Here is a 14,548-nt window from a genome sequence, read left to right as displayed (position 1 = left end):
ATATGTCTATAGCAAAATGAAAACTCTCAGCTGGACACCAAAATTAGTGGCATTGAAGTTAAATCAAGTGGGAAACGAGATTCTATGTTGGCCCAGGCTGAAGAGCTGAAAGACAAAGGCACTCCAACTCGTCCAAAACAAGCTAAAGTAAGCACTTCTAGAAGGAATGTTATGTATGTGTTGTGTGTACAATCTAAAAAAATAAATGAAATGACTGCTTTGTTTATGAATGGAAAATGCACAGACGTTGGAATGGTCTATTTTCTTTTTGGAAATTGCACATGTGGTTTTAATATGCTATTACATTCTTCCTTATACCCTTGGAACACAAGTCGCAGCATTTTTCATTTACAGGGATTCTTAAAGGGATGGTCTAGTAAAAATGTGTGTTTAAAAAATAGATAGGCAACATAAAAAAAATACTAGCATTCTCCGTTTAAAACTTCCTATGTAAAATTTTGAGCTATTCAAGCTCAAAATTCGCAAAAGCAAGCACATGGGCGCATCCATTTTGTGAAATGGAGGCCCTCCTGTGCTGGCTTTTGCTTTTGCGGCACTAATGAAGGAAAAGCCAGCCAGCTGTAGTAAACAAAGGCTACCGCTGGGTGGCTTTCCCTTCATTAGTGCTGTAGGCGGAGGACAGGGACCGGAGACCAGAGCAGGAAAGCTGCATCTGAATCTCGGTAAGTGCTATTTATTATTTTTTTTAAAAATAAGCACTAGCTGCGGTTTTTTTTCTAAGTTTAGCCCCAAATGGTAAAGCAGATTCAGGCAGAAACAACGCGGCATTGCGGAAAACAACTGCGTTGTTTCTACCTGAATCTGCTTTCCCATTTGGGGCTCTCGGGCTCCCCACGGGGAGCCCGAGAGCCCCAAATGGGAAATCAGCTGCAGGTAGAAACACTACGGGGCATGTAAACATAACCGCGTTGTTTCTGTCTGGGAGCACCGGAGACCCAAAGTGATAGCCACAGCAGGCAGAAACACACGCGGTTGTGTTGGAAAACGCTGCGGTTTTCTTTCCAAGTTTCTCAGGCTCCTCCGAGCCGGAGGAGCCTGAGAAACTTGGAAAGAAAAACCGCAGCGTTTTCCAACACAATGTTGTATTTATGTTTGCGGTCGCTTCAAAAGCGACCGCAAACATAAATACGTTTTTAAAGCTGCGGTTTTATTTCTAAGTTTTCCGGGCTCCTCCAGCCCGGAAAACTTAGAAAAAAAAAACGCAGCTAGTGCTTATTTTTTAAAAATAAATAAATAGCACTTACCGAGATTCAGCTGCAGCTTTCCTGCTCTGGTCTCCGGTCCCCGTCCTCCGCCTACAGCACTAATGAAGGGAAAGCCACCCAGCGGTAGCCTTTGTTTACTACAGCTGGCTGGCTTTTCCTTCATTAGTGCCGCAAAAGCCAGCACATAGGGCCTCCATTTCACAAAATGGATGCACCCATGTGCTTGCTTTTGCGAATTTTGAGCTTGAATAGCTCAAAATTTTACATAGGAAGTTTTAAAACGGAGAATGCTAGTATTTTTTTTTTATGTTGCCTATCTATTTTTTAAATAAAATGTTTTACTAGACCATCCCTTTAACTCTGTTCCAGACACTGTCTGTTAGGAAAGCTTTTTCTTTTTACTGCTTTCCGTTACGTTTAACGAGACTACCAGTTTATCTGCTGACTGTGAACCTGAATTTTGAAAAAACATTTGATTGAAAAAGTGATACGCGTGACCAGGCATAGCAATGCATTTCAGAAAATCAAATCCTTTCTTTCTGTAGGACTTAATATGCAAACAGAAGATCTTGACTTAGACGTGGACGCTCCAATATATCTGTATATTTTCCATTGTTGTGGAGAATGATTTTAAATGTCTGTTACACTCAGTAGGTAGATTTTGTTGTGGAGCCAAACGTCCACAGATTTAGATGCTGGCGGTACCATGTTAAAATATGCTTCAAATGGATTGTGTCCTCCAACATATTCCACATCTTTGACATGTAATGTCCACAGCTGTGCACTTCAGAAACATTTCGGCAGAGGGCGTCCTGCGTCGATGACGGCGGGTCGATGTCCCTCGAAGGCCTCAGTCGGGGGCGACGTCACTGGATGTTATAAATGGGATGCATGGCGCCTGTATCCTCAGTTCGAGGGGATTGGGTCCTCCGACGTATTCCATATGACATGTAATCACCACAGCTGTGCTGCTTCGGAAACTTTTTTTCTGCGTCGATGCGCCGTCGTCGAGGACCTCCTCCGACGTCATCCGATGTGATAAGTAGGACGCACGGCGCCCGTAGCCTCAGTTCCGTTTTTTCCGCGAATCTCGGTTAACGCCTCGACTCTTTGGAGTTCTGTTCTTCTCGGTTCTTCGAACCTGTTAGTTTTTGTGAAAATCCTTCGTGTGAAGATGTCTTCTACTTCATCTTCGACCCTGCGTCCGGGCTTCAAGAAGTGCGGGGAGTGTGGGGTCCAAGATGTCGGTGACGGACTCGCACGATGCCTGCCTCTGGTGCCTCGGGGAGGCCCACGGCACGGATGACTATCGACTGCCAGTCGCTCACGTCCAAAGCCTTATGTGAACGTAAGAAGAAGTTGTCGGTAGGTCGGGTGTCCAAGCCCCGGAAGTCGAAGTCTGTGGGGCTTTCGACGGATGATTCGAGAGGAGACTCTCCGCGTCATCGTCGGAAGTCTCGTGGGTCTCCTTCTAGGAGTCGGTCTCGCCACTTCTCAGCCTCTTCGAGGCATTCTCGGAAGCACCGACACCGGTCGTCTTCCAGGTCCTCTTCGGAGGACTCTGCCCGGCACGTCACTTACCCCACCAGCCGTGCGACGCCGGAGGAATGGGCTTCCTTCGGGAAGAAAATGCTGGCGATTCTTGAGTCGCAGGGTACTAAGCCCTCCGCGCCCCCGAGTGGGGTCGGTCGTGAGAGGTCGAGAGACACCGCTCGCAAGAGTGGTCGGCACGAGTCACGGGAGAGGTCCCGTTCGGACAAGGGGACTCGTTCTCGACGTACCTGTTCCAGGTCCCGGTCCTCGACGCGTTCGAGACAGTGTGCACCTGTGATGTCTTCGAGGAAGACATCGGCGTCTGAGGCGTCGAGGGCGTCGAAAGGCTTTCTCGAGGCTCCGAGGAAGTCGTCGAAGCCGTCGACGCTCAGGTCGTCGAAGGACACGCTCGGAGCTCCGGCTTCGAGGACTGTGTCGACGCCGCCGATGCCTGTTCTCTCGATGCCGGCACCGATTCGCTTGACGCCCTCGACGCCTTTCGTGTCGGAGGTACCCCGTGGCACGGGGTGAAACCCCTAGGAATGCTCTGGTTAAGAGCAAGCACTCTCGGGTGCCTTCTTTTCGCCACCTGGAATATATTTGAGGCGGATGAGGATTCTGATGGCCTGGTTCCTAGTCAGGTTCCAGATGAAATTGTCTCGGGCCATAGTCAGTTTGACGATTTGAGGCAGTCACTGCATGCCGCCAGTGGACTGGACACCTCTCCGGAGGTGGAGTTTTGTAGGCCTGAGCTTGGCTCTCATGCCGATTCCTCGTACCGACGCCTTATGGCTAGGGTTTCTGAGTACTTGGGATGGTCTGCTCCCCCAGGGGAGTTTGTGCAGGATGATCTCACGGACATCCTTGATGTTGGTCCCCCAACTGACCCGGTACTGCCGTTCCATATGGCTTTACAGAGAAGGGTGGCGGCGGCTTGGACTGCTCCGGAGAGTCTCCCGGCGGTGGGCAGGTCCTTGTCGCGAAAATACTGTCCAGCCAGTAGCGACCCCTGCTACTTGACCAGGCACCCCACTCCGGAGAGTTTGGTGGTGCAGGTGGCCACGGCAAAGCAGGCGTCGTACCCTACCATCCCTCTTGATAGGGACGACAAACGTTTTGATGGCTGGGTGAAGAAAGTTTTCTTCTGGTGGTATGGCGCTTCAGGCGGCCAACTCCATTTGTGCCTTGTCTCGTTTCACACACACTCTGTGGAACTGTGTTGCATTAGCGGCTGAACATATTCCCGAAGGGGACGAACGGGATGGTTTCCTTGCTATGGTCCAGGATGGTAAGGATGCCATGTGAGTCAGTTCAGTCGGGTTTGGACATGGCTGAATGCGTCAGCAGGTCTATGGCGGCGAGCACCGTGATACGCAGGTTTGCGTGGTTGCGGAAGTCGGGGTTTGCTCCTGATGTGCAGTCCCGGCTCCTCAACATGCCCTTTGACGGTGAACACCTTTTTGGCAGCAAGGCTGACGAGAGCCTTGAGAGGTTGCAGACCTCAAAAGCTGCAGCGAAGTCGTTGGGCGCTGCAGTTCGCCAACCTCCGCTTTTTCGTCCAAGGGGACAGCAATGGAGGGGTGGTTCCTTTCGTTATTACTCGTCCTTCAGTAAAGCGAGAGGAGCTGGCAGTCAAAGAGGCCAACGCAGGGGTACCAGAGGTGGATGACCGGGTACCCGTGGTGCCAAGGCCGCTCAGGCAGTTGCCTCTTTGCCCTCAGGTAACGCCGCAGCCGCTACCACTCAGTAATGAGGCCATGCCCCATGGTTTGCCGGTTGGGGGGGAAGGCTGGCGCAGCATCTTGTAGAGTGGCGTGCCATTACTTCAGATGTGTGGGTTCTGGAGATCATAACCCACGGCTACGGTCTTCCCTTTTGGCACAGGCCTCGCGACAATCCACCGGGGAACCTCTCTTTGCAGAGTCCGGATCCGCTCCTTGCGCATTAAATTCAAGCCCTGCTGGAGAAAGGCGCCATAGAACTGGTGCCTGTAGCGGAGAGGAACAAGGGATGGTATTCCCCTTATTTTTTGATTTCGAAGAAAGACGGGGGATTGAGACCATCATGGACTTGCGCGGTTTGAACAAACTCCTAAGGAAGGACAAGTTCAAGATGGTTACTCTCTCTCAAGTCCTCCAGGCCCTTCAGCTTCAGGACTGGTTGGTGTCTCTCGACCTCAAGGATGCTTACTTCCATGTGCCGATCCATCCCAAGCACAAGAAGTACCTGAGGTTCGTGGTTGGCGACTCGCACTTTCAGTTTCGGGTCCTGCCGTTCGGATTGACCTCCGCCCCGAGGGTTTTCACCAAGCTCATGGTGGTGGTGGCAGCGCATCTCAGGCAAGGGGGGATTCACGTCTACCCCTACCTGGACGATTGGTTGATCAGGGGGAGCTATCCCGAGCAGGTCCTGGATCAATTGTCCGTCACCTGCCACTCCCTTCACAGGCTGGGCTTCTCCCTCAATTTAAAGAAGTCCCATTTGACGCCAACACAGCGGCTCCAGTACATCGGAGCAGTGCTCGACACTTCCCTGGGGCAGTGTTTTCCTCCCCAGGTGAGGGCTCTTCACATTCAGCAGATGGTGCACAAGTTTCAGCATGCCCGGACGCTCCCAGCGTTCGAGTTCTTGAGGTTGCTCGGCCTCATGGCATCCTGCATTCTTCTGGTGCCAGAGGCTCACCTGCGGATGAGATCTTTGCAGTGGGCACTCAAGATGCAATGGCCGCAGTCCTCCGGCAGGATGTCGGACCCGGTTCAGGTGCCGTCCTCGGTCCCCCGGGACCTTTTGTGGTGGGCCGTCGAAGGCAACTTGATGAAGGGGGCTCCATTTTGGCTTCCCTGGCCGGAGTTGACGATCGTGACGGATGCATCCCTCACGGGATGGGGAGCTCATGCCAACGGGCTGACATTCAGCGGTCGTTGGTCTCCGTCGGAGTCCAGACTCCATATCAATCTGTTGGAACTGAGGGCCGTCAGGCTAGCCCTGAAGGCTTTTCTGCCGACTGTGCGAGGAAAGTGTGTCCTGATCCTGACGGACAACAGTGGCCATGCACTACCTCAACAAAAAGGGGGGGGCAGGGTCACTTCCTCTGTGCAGGGAGGCGATGCAGCTCGAGTTCTGGGCCATCCAGCAGGAAGTTTCGATCTCGGCAGTTCATCTGGCCGGAGACGAAAACGTGACGGCGGACGCTCTGAGCAGGCAGAGCACGATCTCTCACGAGTGGGGGTTGGCTCAGGGGATTCTCCTGGAGATCTTCGACCTTTGGGGGACCCCTCAAGTGGATCTCTTCCCCTCCAGTGTCAACCGGAAGTGCGTAAGGTTTTACTCACAGGAATTTCCTCCAAAAGGAGCCTTAGGAGACGCGTTCGTGGTGGAGTGGTCATTCCCGCTGCTGTACGCGTTTCCTCCAGTCCCCGTCATCCCACAAGTGCTGCGGAGGTTACGGTAGTTCGGTTCCCGGATGATCCTCATTGCTCCGGCGTGGGCTCGGAGGACGTAGTACCCGGACCTTCTCGACTTGTCCATCCACCCTCCACGTCGTCTTCCCTATCGAGACGATCTGCTCTCACGGGAGGGGGGTCAGGTTCTCCATCCAGGGGTCAGATCCCTCAACCTTCACGCTTGGCTTCTGAAAGGTTGAGGTATAAGGATTGGGACCTCCCTGAAGATGTGTTGGAGGTGTTGCTCTCGGCCCGAAGGCCAGCAACAAAGTCTCTGTACCGTTGGCGTAAGTTCTGCGACTGGTGCAGAGTTCAGAATGTGGATCCTTTTGCATGTGACATCCCCATGGTTCTGTCCTTTTTACTTTCTTTGGCCCACAGGGGCTTGCAAGTGGGTACCATTAAAGGTTACCTGGCGGCGCTGTCCATCTTTAAGCGCTCGTCCTGAAGAGTGTTTCCATTTTAAAATCCCTTTAATTTCACAGTTTCTGAAAGGGCTCACTAATGTGTTCCCTCCGTCACCTTTCCTGGTGCCCGGTTGGGATTTAAACCTTGTTAGGTTTCTTATGGGTGCTCCGTTTGAGCTTTTACATTCTTGCCCTTTGAGGCTGTTAACTCTGAAAACTGTTTTTAGTTGCGGTTACTTCCGCTCGCAGAGTGAGTGAGTTACAGGCACTTTCAGTTAAGCCACCCTTCACTGCATTTCACAAGGACAGGGTTGTCCTTGGAGTTCGTCTTTCTTTTCTCCCGAAGGTAGTGACGGAATTTCATTTGGCCCAGAAGGTTGTTCTTCCGGCATTCTATCCTCCTCCGCATCCTGGTAAGGAAGAGGAGAGGCTCCATAGGCTTGATCCTAGGAGAGCTTTAAGCTTTTATGTTTCACGCATGTCCCGGGTCAGAGTGGACGATCAACTCTTTATTGGTTACGCTGGAAAGCGTTTGGGGCAAGCTGTGACGAAACAGACTGTCTCGCTGGATTATTTTGGCCATCTCGGAGTGTTACCGCTTGGCGGCTAAGGACCCACCGGCTGGCTTGCGGGCCCATTCTACCAGGGGTATGGCTGCATCTACTGCTCTGCAGAGGTGTGTTCCTATTCGCAACATCTGTGATCCAGCCACCTGGGCTTCAGTACATACATTTGTACGTCACTATTCCCTCGATTCCATCCGAGGACAGGATCTGGCCTTTGGCAAGGCGGTCCTTTGCTCTTCTATTTTATTGGCAATTCTAAATTTTGTTTCTAAATTCTTTCCCTCCTCCTTGCTCTGGTACTGCTTTGGGAGTCTGTCATAGATATGGAATATGTCGGAGGACCCAATCCCCTCGAAGAACAAGTTACTTTCTTACCTGGTAACGTTCTTTCGATGGTATGGTCCGATGACGTATTCCATATCGCTCCCTCCCTGCCTTCCCCGCTGCAGAATTTCTTTTGCCATTGCAGCTTACGTTCCGCAAGGCTTTGTGTCTGACTGGCAGTTGACTGTCACACGTTCTTGGGGGAAAAAACTACAACTGAGGCTACGGGCGTCGTGCGTCCTACTTATCACATCGGATGACGTCGGACGTCGGAGGAGGTCCTCGACGACGGCGCATCGACGTCATCGACGCAGACGCCGAAATAAGTTTCCGTAGCAGCACAGCTGTGGTGATTACATGTCATAGATATGGAATACGTCGTCGGACCATCCCATTGAAAGAACGTTACCAGGTAAGAAAGTAACTTGTTCTTCTGTTTTTTCCGCAAGCATGTTTGCTTCGAGAACTTAGCGCGCCTCGTGGGTTTCATCTCAGTGATTTCTTCTTCGACCCCTCTGACTCCGCAGTCTGGCTTCAAGACCTGCCGGGACCGCAAGTCTAAAATGTCGATCACCGACCCGCATTGCATTTGTTTGTGGTGTTTGGGCAAGAGTCGCGACAATGACGATTGTTCAAAATGCCAGTCGCTGACTGCCAAGGCCTTGTGGTAGTGTAAGAGGAAGCTTCAGTTAGATAGGGGTTCTAATCACAGTAAGTCTCGAAAATCAAAATCCAAAGGGTTGTCCAATGACTCGAGGGGCGACTCTCTGCGTCGGGTGGAGACCCGGGGTTCTCGGTCCAGGAGTGGTTCCCGACATTCTTCTTACTCATCACAGCATTCTCGGAAGCGGCGTCACTGGTCGCTTTCCTCGTCCTCCTTGGAGGATGGAGCTGCAAGGAAAGTGGCATGCCCGACGAAGTCCTCGACTCCGGAGCAATGTGCTGCCTTTAAGGAGCAGATGTTGGAGATTTTTCTATCGCAGGGCACAGTTCCGGTAGAGCCTTCTAATGAAGCTGGCAGGGGACAGTCTCGTACCGCGAATCGCATGCCTTTGGGCTCGGGTCCGCGATGCAACTCCGTGCGGACAAGGCTTTGGATAGTCACACGAGACGTGCTTCCAGGTCTCGGTCCTCGTCCCCAGCGAGACCACTGCAACCTGCTAAGGTCTCGAAGCCTGCGTCGACTCGGTCGGCACCTTGTCCGTCCGACTTGGACGTTGAGGCTTTGCATTCTTATCAGCGATCAGTGACGTCGGCACTGTTCTCGATGTCAATGCCGAAGCCTTCGGCGCTCTCGACGCAAAAGCTGTCGATTCTCTCGGCGTCAAAGCCTTCAGGGATTTTTGCCCGAAATTTAACGTTTGTTCCCTGATCTGGTGGATCCTCCAAGGAAGGCTACTGCTAAGTTTGTGAGGCCAGTGGTGGACTCCAGGCCTCCTTCTGTCCCCAGGCCAGGTTTTCACCTCCCTTTGGATGACATATATGAGGAGGAAGAAAGGTCTGACTTTGAGGACCCTGTTGAGCAGGATGTGGCTTCTGTCTTTTCTGGAGACAGTCAATTGGAGAAGTTAAGGCAAACCCTCCATGATGCCAGTGGGTTGGACACTTCTCCGGAAGTGGAATTTGTCAGGCCTGAGCCTGGGGCTCATGCAGAGTCTTACAGGCGGCTCATGGCCAGGGTCAGAGTATCTGGGGTGGTCCAGTCCTGAAGATTTTGTGTACAAGATGATCTTACGGACATCTTAGGCCAAGTTCCATCCTCTGACCCGTTTTCATCTCACTTTACAGAAAAGGGTGGCGGCTGCTTGGTAGGCTCCAGAATCTCTTCCGGCTGTTTATAAATCTTTGACAAAGAAGTACTGCCCTTCCGTTAGCGACCTCAACTATTTAATCCACTCAACCCACTCCCGAGAGTTTGGTGGTTCAGGCGGATACGGCCACCTCGAGGCAGGCGGTGTACCATCCCTCCTGATAGGGACAACAAACGCTTCAATGGTTGGGCTCGCAAGTTATTTTCTGCAGGGAGTTTGGCATTGAAATCAGCCAACTCCACTTGTGCCTTAACAAGGTTTTCACACATTCTGTAGAACTGTTTCTTTAGCAGCTGAGCATATTCCCCCTCGGATGGGTTCCTTGCTCTCGTGCAAGATGGCAAGGATGTCATGTGCGAATCCCTTCAGGCTGGTTTGGCTACAGCCGACAGCGTTAGCCGGTCCATGGCTGCGAGTACTGTTATACGCAGGTTTGCATGGTTGCAGAAGTCTGGTTTGGCCCCGGATGTGCAAGCCCGTCTTTTAATGCCCTTTGATGGCGCACATGTGTTTGGCAACAAGGCTGACGAGAGCCTTGAGAGGTTGCAGACCTCGAAAGCTGGGGCAAAATCTTTAAGCGCAGCTTTGCGTCAATCTCTGCCTTTTTGTCCTAGGGGACAGCAGTGGAGGGGAGGTTCTTTTCGTTACGACGACTCCTTTGGTAGAAAGAGAGGGGCTGCCAGTCAAAGGGGTCAGCGAAAAAGTACCAGTAGTGGTCGAAGAAATGGAGGTGCCAAAGCCGCTCAGGCAGCTGCCTCTTTGCCTTCAGGCACTGCCGTAGCTGCTCAGTCATCAGGCCATCTCCCATGGTTCGCCGGTTGGGGGCAGGCTGTCTCAGCATCTGAGTGGCGAGCCATTACTTTGGATGTGTGGGTTCTGGATACAATAGCCCACGGCTACTGCCTTCCCTTCCTAAATCGGCTTCACGACAATCCACTGGGGAAACTCTTTGAAGCTTCCAGATCCGCTCCTTGTGCAGGAAATTTTGACCCTACTGGAGAAAGGCGCTATAAAACTGGTGCCTGTAGTGGAGAGGAACAAGGGTTGGTATTCCCCTTATTTTTTGATCCCAAAGAGAGACTGGGCGTTGAGACCCATCCTGGACTTGCGTTGATTGAAAAAACTTCTCAGGAAGGACAAGATGGTTACTGTTTCCCAAGTCCTCCAGGCCCTTCAACTTCAGGATTGGTTGGTGTGTCTGGACCTACAGGATGCTTACTTTCATGTGCCGAGCCATCCCAAGCACAGAGTACCTGAGGTTTGCGGCTGGCAACTTGCACTTTCAGTTTCGTGTCCTGCCATTCGGATTGACCTCCGCACCAAGCGTCTTCACCAAGCTAATGGTGGTGGTGGTGGCAGGCGAGGGGGATTCACAACTACCCCTACTCGGACAGGCTGATCCGTGCGTGCTCTCCCGAGGAAGCTTTGGCTCACCTCAGTCTCACCTGCCGCTCCCTCCACAGGCTGGGCTTCTCCCTCAATTTCAAGAAGTCCCACCTGACACATTCCCAACAGCTCCAGTACATAGGGGCTGTGTTGGACGCGTCCTTGGGGAAGTTATCGCCTCCCAAGGTGAGGGCTCATCACATTGTGCAGATGGTGGACAAGTTTCAACAGGGGCAGAGTCGCCCGGCTTTCGAATTCTTAAGGTTGCTCGGCCTCATGGCATCTTGCATTTTTCTGGTGCTAGAGGCCAGACTGAGGATGAGATCCCTGCCTCAAGAATGAGTGGTCAGTTCTCAGGCAAGATGTCGGATCATGTTCAGATTCCCCCCTCGGTCTCCCAGGATCTTCTTGGGTGGGCCAACCAAGGGAACCTTATGAAGGGGGAGCAGTTTTGGCAACCATGTCCGGAGGAGACTGTAGTGACGGATGCTTCCCTCACAGGATGGGGCGCTCATGCCAACGCCCTGACCGGCGGTCGTTGGTCTCCGTCGGAGTCCAAACTCACATCAATATGTTAGAGCTGGGGGCTGTCAGGCTAGCCCTGAAGGCTTTCTACCGTCTGTGCGGGGGAAGAGGCTCCAGATCATGATTAACAGTGGTCATGCATTGCTTCAACAGAAAAGTGGGCAGGGGGATAGGTAGGGTAACTCCCGTTGTGCAGAGAGTCCAATACTTTTTGGCCGGCTTATAACCGCTCCCCCTGGACAAATCCCCACCAAACTTTGCAAGAAAAGTATATGGCCCACTCTGAATTGTTTTGCAAAGTTTGAGGTTTGATCCGGGGGGGGGGGGGTGGGGGGGGTGCAGGGGGAGGGCAAAGTTATCAGGGGGGGTCCCAAAATTTCTTTTTTTTCCCATAGACTTAAAGGGAAAAAACTTTGCTCACACCTACAGCCCAAACCGCTGGACGGATGTTCACCAGATTTGCAGCAAGACTGGCGGCTTGGTCCCAAAGCCGTGCATTTGTTAATTTGGTGTAAATCCGTCCTGTCGGTTTTTTTTAAAATGACCAAAACGTGAGGCAAAAAAATTAGTGATATCTATGTCCGCTCCATGGACTCACTTCCCTGTTCGGTCTGTGGACTGGCCTCTGATTGGCCAGAAAATTCAGACTTTTGCTTGGTCCGCGGACCTCAGGAAACGGCCGCTGATTGGCTGGTGAGAAAACGTGAAATGTCTGTTTTCGTGAAGCGCCCACCATTTGGATTTGCGGACTTTTTTGGGGTCTGCGGACAGCGCGGTGAAAGAAACAGCATTTCACTTGTCAAACTCGACAATCAATCTCTGGGGATGTGGTGGGGGGCCAGGGAGCATGGGGGACGCATTCTCCTTCCCTTGGGAAGGCCCGTTTCTATATGCGTTCCCTCCGTTGCCCCTACTACTACGAGTCATCAGTCAACTCAGATGGTTCCGGTGCAGGAGGATCCTCGTCACGCCAGCGTGGCCGAGGCAGATCTGGTACCCGGACCTTCTCAGCATGTCAGTGTCCCCTCCAGTCAAGCTACCGCTGGTCGCGGATCTTTTCGTCACGGAGGGAGGTGCGATTCTGCCCCACGACCGCTGAACTTGAAGGCCTGGCTCCTGCAGCATTGGAGTTTGGTGGTTAGGTGCTACATGCGCACTGCAGGGAGGTCCTTGCCAGGTCGTTTACTTTGAAGTGTTACGGACACAAATGGAAGCGTTTCACGACTTGGTCCCGGTCGCAGAAGATTAACCCTCTGGGGGTGTCGCCTCCGCACCCCCCCCCAAAGTCCTTCTGCACTTGTTGTTGGCCAAGTTGGGGCTGGCGTACGCCTCCATCAAGATACATCTGGCGACTATCTCCCGCTACACCAGGTCTCCAGGATGGTCTTCGCTTTGATCAGTCAAGTCGATCATCAAGGGACTGTTCTGATTAATCCAGCCGGCGCTGGCCCCGACGTGGGAACTCAACGTGGTGCTGACAAGGCTCATGGGGGGCGGAGGGCCCATTCAGGCCTATCCATCAAGCTCTGCTCAAGTTCCTGTCTTGGAAGACGGCATTCCTCGTTGCCATAACCTCTGCCAGGAGGGTAGGTCATGGCCAGGCCCTGTCCTGCGAGCAGCCTTATTTGACTTTGCACGAGACAAGGGTGGTGCTGCGGATGCACCCCTCCTTCATGCCCAAGGTTCAGTTGGAATTTCATCTCAACTTGTGAACTTTGATCCTGTGAACCATGGGAAGGCCCTGTCCAAGGCTTCCATATCCAGGTGGCTCTCCGGCTGCATCACTCATTGTCACCGGTTGGCAAACCGATTGCTGCCTGGCTGTCCGAGAGCCAATTTTACCAGAGCAATACTGCGACGACGGTGTTCCTGTCTGGTGTGCCTCTGCTGGACATCTACAGGGCTGCTACGTGGAGGTATAGGCACACCTTCACGAATTTCTACTGCGTCGACAGGGATTCCAGTGAGGAGTCCATGGTCGGCCAAGCAGTGTTACGCAACCTTTTCACTTGAAGGCGAGTCTGGTGAGGAGGTAAGAGTAATTGTTTGTTGAGCCTTGCCACCTCCCGTCTGTGTGTGTGTGTGTGTGTGTGTGTGTGTGTGTATGTATGTACTGCATTGTATTCTTTATTCATGAGCATGTGAATCCATGACAGACCCCATGCTGGAGAAGGAACAAGTTACTTACCTGTAACTGTTGTTCTCCAGCATGGATCTGGCATGGATTCACATGCAAACCCTCCCTCCTGCCTTTTACGGCTTCGTCATACTGCCACTTTACAGGCTACTGAATTTGAAGGTGGCTGCCAGAGGAGGGGCTTGGGGGCAGTGCAGTCAATTGCTGGGGCAGTATGAACCAGAGCTCAGCGATTCGTTTATATAAACTGCCTTTGTCCTATAAACCAAAGTGAAACCTTTTTCTTTTACCAAGGATTCCCAGCCTGACGATAGGGAATATTTGTGAGCATTGTGAAGACTGGAGGGGGGTGGGGGGTCTGTACTTCTGCTCTCTATATGGTAGAGAAGAGGCACAGAGGACCCTAGCCAAGATTCTCTATTGCTGGTAGCAATGGACAAGCAATCAAGGCCTAGCTTCTCAGGAGGTGATGCAGGCTGGTTCTTGTACAGTGTAGTCCCCAAGCCCCATAAAGGAATGTCCACACACTGTATTAGTTAAAACAGTCTTTATATAATTAAGGTTCAAGGTTATATACACAATCACAATAACTCCCTTTGTGCTGAGTAAATTTACAATGGCAAGTATATACAGTTCTAAGTGGTACCACAATTATCAGATCTCATTAAAGTGCATCAACTGTACTCTGGTTAAATGTCAAACAAATCAGTTAATAAAGGTAACCAACAATAGATACAGGAGGGAAAGAAGTTGGTTAGAACAATTGGCAGAATACTGGCCCCTATCGTTGGACACAGTTGTGTGTGGGGATCCCCACCACCTCCCAACCTGGGCGACCTGTAAAATAAAAATACACTACAAGCCCAGTCCATATATTGTTCAATTAGTCTTATTTCCTTCTACAATGTTTCTACCACCCCAATGTACCTGGAATAGCAGAGTTCGACGGCGAGTCATCGACGAATCCTTCTTGAGCTCCCTTTAAAGCAGGAGCCACGGATCGTCGAGATCCCTCGAAGAAAGTGTACTCGGTGTCGAGAAGACGTCCTGCATGGCAGAGGCGTGCAGGGTACCTAGATGTCGATAGTTCAGGACCGCAAAGATTTTATGAAGAACTGTGGCCCAGCAAGGGCATCGAGTCGTCCGGCGTCTCTATGGTCGTTGGGTGGCAGGAAACCCACCGGTGGATG

At 51.9% G+C, this 14,548-nt stretch overlaps 1 protein-coding gene across 2 annotated transcripts in view; it reads left to right on the top strand.

Moving 5' to 3' along the window:
- The window catches only part of RIF1 (replication timing regulatory factor 1), a 1,074,525-nt gene that overhangs the window by 653,507 nt on the left and 406,470 nt on the right, over positions 1–14,548 (top strand). For both annotated transcript variants that reach the window (XM_069616488.1, XM_069616487.1), the window contains one exon: positions 13–147. In XM_069616488.1, the coding sequence (XP_069472589.1) occupies positions 13–147 (135 nt within the window). The remainder of the gene's footprint in view (positions 1–12; positions 148–14,548) is intronic.

This window comes from Ambystoma mexicanum, chromosome 9, assembly GCF_040938575.1.
Source record: "Ambystoma mexicanum isolate Mex_15411 chromosome 9, UKY_AmexF1_1, whole genome shotgun sequence".
Lineage (NCBI taxonomy): Eukaryota > Metazoa > Chordata > Amphibia > Caudata > Ambystomatidae > Ambystoma > Ambystoma mexicanum.
The sequence above is the reverse complement of the archived record's forward strand: the minus strand, read 5'-3'. Positions and strand labels throughout refer to the sequence as shown.